At 47.2% G+C, this 6536-nt stretch overlaps 1 protein-coding gene across 1 annotated transcript; it reads right to left on the bottom strand.

Annotated features, from left to right (window-relative positions):
* Positions 1-4098: 4098 nt before the first annotated feature.
* Positions 4099-5360, bottom strand: LOC125947247 (uncharacterized). Its single transcript, XM_049671662.1, has 2 exons — positions 5195-5360; positions 4099-4468 (listed from the first exon to the last, which is right to left on the bottom strand). The coding sequence occupies exons 1-2, from the start codon at positions 5209-5211 to the stop codon at positions 4099-4101; spliced, it is 387 nt and encodes a 128-aa protein (XP_049527619.1). The 5' UTR covers positions 5212-5360.
* Between the last annotated feature and the right edge of the window lie 1176 nt (positions 5361-6536).

The raw sequence follows: 6536 nt of genomic DNA, 5'->3' as shown, positions 1-6536 counted from the left end.
GCGAGCGAAGATGAGGAGAGCGATGTGGCGCACCCAAGAACTCCGAGCTCGTGACCACGCAGCCGCCTTGCAGCGGTCTAAGATGCAATAAAAGGCACTTTACAATACTGGCGACGAGGGAACGCGACCCCGCGAAGCAAGTTTTCCTGGAAGGCGACGTCTAAAGGCAAGATACCAGAATTTGTGCCCGGCACCAACTGGTCATCATGGGTAGAGCGCCTGGAGTTCTACTATGAAGCCAACGACATCGTCGAATCGTCCAAAAAGCGAGCGGTTCTCCTCACGCAGTGCGGTGAGCAAACCTACGAGACGCTTAGGGCCCTGGTTGCACCACGGAAACCTTCTGAGGTGGACTTGGTGGACATCATCAAGTTACTGAGCCAGCACTTCGACCCCCAGCCTTCCGAGTTACTGGGTCGATATCGCTTCCAGAAACGAGACCAGCTCGCTAATGAATTGGTCAAAGACTATGTGACAGCTCTGCGAATTTTGGCAAAGACTGCAACTTTTGCAACACAGATTCCACGACGGTGGGCCATGATACGTCGGGCGGAAGCGCGGAATTAGTCTCAACCAGGGAGTACAAGGCTTCCTTTGGAAGTTAGGCTACGAGGCAGATTGGAATTTTTGGGATCCACGATTCTCATCTTCAACAACGGTTGCTAGCTGAGGATAAGCTAACGTTTAAGAAAGTGTACGAGCTCGTTTTGACTGCTGAACCAGCAAGAGATCAGCACAGACAGATTCAAAGCACTCAGCAACAGGTCGAACATTTCGATGTACATCGTCAGAATGTTCGCGAGGGCTCTACAAGCAAGGCGCATCAGTGCTTCCGATGTTTAGCAGATCATAAGGCCGACAACTGTTACTTCAAGAATGCCACGTGTAATTTCTGCCACAAAAAGGGTCACATCGCGAAAGCTTGCCTGTCGAAAAAGGCTAAACGGCAGAAGTACCAAGGTAGTCATTGTTTAGAGGAGGACGAAGTTTTAGAGGAACAGGAAGGTGGCCTCCTTACTGTTTTTCACACAGGACTAGAGATGACAATTATAGCTAGTTTCGTCATGACAGTACGACTGTCTGGTCGGCCACTCAAGATGGAAGTAGACTCGGGAGCAGCGTTTAAATAAGTGGAGCGACGTTCGCTCGCCTCTGGCCTGACGATGCCCCGGTGTTAAGAGAACGCAAGCTCGCTTTACGGACATGGTCAGGAGAATGTTTGGACATCCTACGCTCCGTGCTTATCAATGTTTCTTTCAACAACAACGAAGCACAGCTACCCTTGCTCGTGGCTGGAGGAGTTGGAGCCAGCTTGTTAGGAAGAAATTGGTTCGAAAAACTGTGCATTACGCTGCATGGACTGAACAATCTCACGGAAATAACAAACGACGCTACATTAGCCAAGTTCTCTGCGCTGTTCGAAGAAGCTCTCACTGGACATTCAGGGCCACCTGTACGCATTGAACTTGCTGAAGACGCGACACCCAAGTTTTTGAAGTGCCGGCAAGTGCCCTTTGCATTGTGAGATGCTGTATATCGAGAACTCGACGAACTCCAGGCTCAAGGCATAATTGAACCAATCTCCGCGTGTGACTGGGCGACGCCAATGGTCATTGTGAGGAAGAGGAATGGATCCTTACGAGTGTGCGGGGATTACAGGAGCACAGTAAACGCAAGCATCAAGCCAACGGCGTATCCTTTGCCAACGGCAGCTGAGCTGCTTTCAACTCTTCGAGGAGGACATATCTTTTCAAAGATTGACTTGACACAGGCTTATCAACAGCTGCACGTCGACAAGGCCACTTCGGAGATGCTGACTATCAACACAATTAAAGGCTTGTACGCAGTGAAGCGACTGCCATTCGGCGTTTCGGCCTCCCAATCTATATTCCAACGCTTCATGGATGCTCTGCTCGCTGGACTACCCGGTGTTAGCACTTATTTAGACGATATCCTCATCATGGGAGCGTCGAATGAAGAGCATCTAAATCGACTGGAAGCAGTTTTGCAGCATTTGCAACAGGCAGGTCTCAAAGCAAACAAGGAAGCATGCATATTTGCGGTACCCGAAATGCATTTCCTCGGCTACAAAGTGAGTGCTAAGGCAGTTGAGCCGACGTCTGAAAAGGTTGAAGCAATAACGAGTGCGCCAGAACCAACAAGCAAGTCCGAGCTAGAGTCATTCTTAGGAATGATAAGTTTTTACAGCCGGTTTCTCCGAGACAAAGCGTCCATCGCCGAACCTCTTTATCGTCTATTGGATAAAGAAGCTAAGTGGAAATGGGAAGCTCCGCACAAAGCCGCTTTCATCAAACTTAAGGACCCACTACGTGAGTGTACGTTTCTTGCGCATTACGACGACTCTCGTCCACTGATGCTCAGATGTGATGTTTTGCCTTATGGGTTAGGAGCCGTTCTTGCGCAGTTGGACGGAAATGGACACGAACTGCCAGTAGCGTTTGCGTGAAGAACACTCGGCAAATGTGAAAGAAACTACTCCGAACTCAACAAAGAAGGGCTTGCAATTGTGTTTGCAGTCACGCATTTTTATCAGTACATTGCCGGTCGGCGTGTGCTCATAGTGACTGACCATAAACCGCTTCTTGGAATAATGTGCCCTAGGAAGCAAATTCAGCAAGTGTTATCATCCCGGATGTTTCGTTGGCGCGTAATTTTGAGCGCATATCACTACGAGTTGTTGTACCGAGAAGGAAAACAAACATCAGAATACGGATGCGCTCAGTCGACTTCCTCTTGTTTCCGATGTCGATGAGCTAGCGGCACCAGGTGACGTGTTGATGATTGAAGGTTTGCGCAAACCTCCACTGACTGCTGAGGAGATAGCAAGGCTGGCAGTGGAAGACTCCACGCTTTCTCAAGTTTACAAAGGTTTGCAAACAGGATCAACAGCGTCACGGCAAGGTATCCATTTCCAACCCTACAAGAGTAGGGTACAAGAGATTTCAAGGCACCGTGGTTGCGTATTATGGGGCACACGGGTTGTGATACCTACAGAGGCTAGAGAGGACTGTTTGATTCTTTTTCACTCTAACCACTCAGGAATGACTACGATGAAATGCTTCGCTCGCAGTCACCTGTGGTCGCCTGGATTGGACGCCGACATTGAGACCAAGGTGCGGTCGTGTGTGACATGTCAGATGCACAGCCATCTTCCTCCAGCAGCTGTAATGCCAGAATGGCCCCGTCCAAGTGAACCATGGGAGATCGTTCATTTTGATTTTGCAGGGCCGGTGAACGATCAGAGTTTATTAATGGTAGTGGATGCCTTCTCGAAGTGGCTAGAAGTAAGAGAAGTGCCGTCACACTCCGCAGCACTTCCGCAGCCACGGATATGCTGCGATCGCTGTTCGCGACTTTTGGCATACCGCAAGTGATAGTTTATGATAATGGCGCAGCATTCTTTTCGTCGCAAATGCAACACTTCTTCAAATTGAATATGATCAAACATGTAACATCAGCTCCATACCACGCGGCCACAAATGGACAAGCGGAGCGCATGGTTGCAGAAACGATCCAGGCAGCACGACAGCACTGGGCCAAGAATGGTCCAATGCTCGCAGAAATTGGTACAAACTTTGGCCCAATCCTGGCATCATGGCAAAGTGCAACCCGATTCAAGGTCCACCCACTGTTCGAGCCAAGATTGGCCGTACAGTTTGCCATTGTAGTATTCAATGTAGTTCGAGCATAGAGCCAGTGTTCAGCTATTTTGTATTTCAAGAATTCAGTGCTCAGCCATTTCGTATCCAACGTGTTTCCAGAATATCCAGTGCTCAGCCACTTTGTATCCAACGCGTTTCCAGAATATCCAGTGCTCAGCCATTTTGTATTCAACACGTTTCCATTTTATTCAGTGCTCAGCAATTTTGTATCCAGTGTGTTTCAAGCATAGCCTGTACTCAGCCATTTTGTTGCTTGTATGCTGGTTTACTGCCTGTAAAATTAGTAGCTAAGAAAACCTGCTGTAAATACGTGCGGGAAGGAAATTTTCTGCAGACCCACACAAAGCATAAACGAAAATATAATTTATTTAGTATTTGGTCTACTATTTATTATTATACTATTTTAGGCAATGCCTCAATCGATGCAGGCATCAGGAGTGGCAGGGGGAGCAGCAGGAGCAAGGGCAAGGGCAGGAGCAGGAGGAGGGGCAGGAGGAGCGGCAGGAGCAGGGGCTGCAGCAGGGGAAGGAGCATGGGCAGCCGGACAGGAGGGGCCGACGGTGGACTGGCCAGGGCCCTGAGGCCAAGGGTGGGGCAGGGAGAGGGCAGCAGTGGGCAGGCAATGATCCCTGCCCCGAAGGGAAGGATCATCGGGCTGCTCTGCTGACAACGTTTCTGCGAAACGCCTCTTCCTGCCACCACCCCTTTCCACAGACCCTGGCAACCACCTCTTAATGAAGCCCAGAGCTTCTGTCAGGTCGGCCCCCCTTTTGCACAGATGACATCTGCACACAAACATACAAAGACCACAATTAGTACATACAACATGCACCCACAAGAGAGTAGGCAAACACATTCAACAAAAGAAAACCTTAACATGAACTCGAGACTTAGTGAACTAAGTTGCCAAGTCTTTAGCACAGTTCATCTGACAGAATTTGCAACCGCAGCCAACCTTATTGAATCGAGGTTCACAGCATGCTCAGCGGCGAAATGCAGGATACGCAAAGTAATGCTGTGGGGAATCAAATACTGCTATCGCCTTCTCCGCCATGAAAATTCTTTATCCATTTACAGGATCTTCATCCCTGTTGCCTTCGTTGACATTCCTGTTTTTCCACCCTAACATAGCGTTAACGTCATCAGTGATGATCACGCCATGTCTTTACCAACCGAGACATATTCATCAACTGTCTCACCCGCTGATGCTAAACGTGTAAGCTGCCTGGTGTGATGCAATTCATCGGCATGTTCGTCAAGCAATTCACCTACACTGCCACTGGCGCTAGTGCAGAGCTCACCTTCGCAACGTCTTCAAGGGCAGTGGTGGCCGAGTATGTGGCTTTCATAGTAAAAAATGAAACCAGCCATCAGGGACACCTAAATTTCTTCGTTGTAGAAGTTAACAATTTATATGAAAGACAGGATTTTGGTAAGCCATTTTGCTGTAGAGGAGTTCGGCTGTATACACAATACTTGCAAATGCAAAAGGATGACTAAGGAGGCCTTACCTGTGACTATTCGGCATAACTTCAAATTTATGAAAGCCCTCTTCCCCTTCCTGCCATGAAGGCTGTAAAGCACTTGGACGGGGTGCGCCATTACAGCCTTCATGGCATTCGATGCCACCTCGCGCAGCGACTTTCCTCCTATTTGCAGGAGGTGCTTGCGCTGCAAAAGACAAAAAATGTGGTAATGAGCACGGTACGTGACAATGTTTTCAAGTTGAAAAATCTACCCAATAATACTACAATATATTTTATTGCCAAGAGAAGTGCATTTTTAGCCAAGTGCAAAGCAAGACTTTTTTGCTGCAAGAGGTTTGTGACGCAATGCTCTTTAATTGTATATGTGCTCCACAACACCTTAGCATTGCTGGAAGAAACACAAACACGAAGGGCATCAGATCTTGTCTGTTCTGTGCATTTCATGTTTGTGTTTCATAACCCTTAGCACTGTAACTGTGTTTCATAGTAACTACCTCTCCAAGCTTTCACCATCATTAAAATTAATGTACGTGCACCAATTCTACTTGCATGCAAATTGTCAATGCATAATTAAGGGATGTGACATTAGACTGCAGAAAAGTCGGATCTACACACGTGTGGTACAAAACAGTTTAAAGGCATACCGACACGATATTTTCTGACCTTCACATTTTGTGTTAAAGGGACTGACAACGAGTGTTTAAAGGCCTAGTTTTGTGGTAACCAAAAGCTAGCCCTCAGCAATGTTTGCACCTGCAGCTTGGCAAACTGTGAAAGCAGCCCATCATTCTGCTTTCACAGGATGAGGAGAACTGCAGTTACCTGCTCACATCTTGGTCTTTTCAACCACTTTTGAAAATATCAAGTTGGTACAATAAGTTTGCATTGTCGTACAGACCTTACAGTTGTACAGCGTTTTTCCCCTATGTACACGCCTACATCATGGCTGCCTGGCGCCCGTTATTATTCTGTCGATTAACTTACCAAGCCAACTCATCAAAAACAAAGGCAGTGCGCCACTTTCCTGCTCACTACAAACGAAGGCTTATCAGCATATTGTAAGTTAAAAAAATAACAGAAAAATGTGGACTGCATTTCAATACTAATAACAATACCATAAACCCCATACACTATTAGAAAGCAACATGATAGGCCTCTTATTCATGGTAAATATAACGAGATTAAAATGAGGTAAATACAGTATATACAGAGATCATTGCACCCCTTTTCCTGTAATGTGTCCCACTTGTTTGCACTGCTATTTATCATTCACGATGTGTCTACAACTCGTCCAACAAAAAGAATTTACGCACAAGTGCTCTGCATTGTGTCCTTCTACAGAAAGCTGCCACAGTTTGCACTTTGT

Source organism: Dermacentor silvarum, chromosome 7, assembly GCF_013339745.2.
Source record: "Dermacentor silvarum isolate Dsil-2018 chromosome 7, BIME_Dsil_1.4, whole genome shotgun sequence".
NCBI lineage: Eukaryota > Metazoa > Arthropoda > Arachnida > Ixodida > Ixodidae > Dermacentor > Dermacentor silvarum.
The sequence above is the reverse complement of the archived record's forward strand: the minus strand, read 5'-3'. Positions and strand labels throughout refer to the sequence as shown.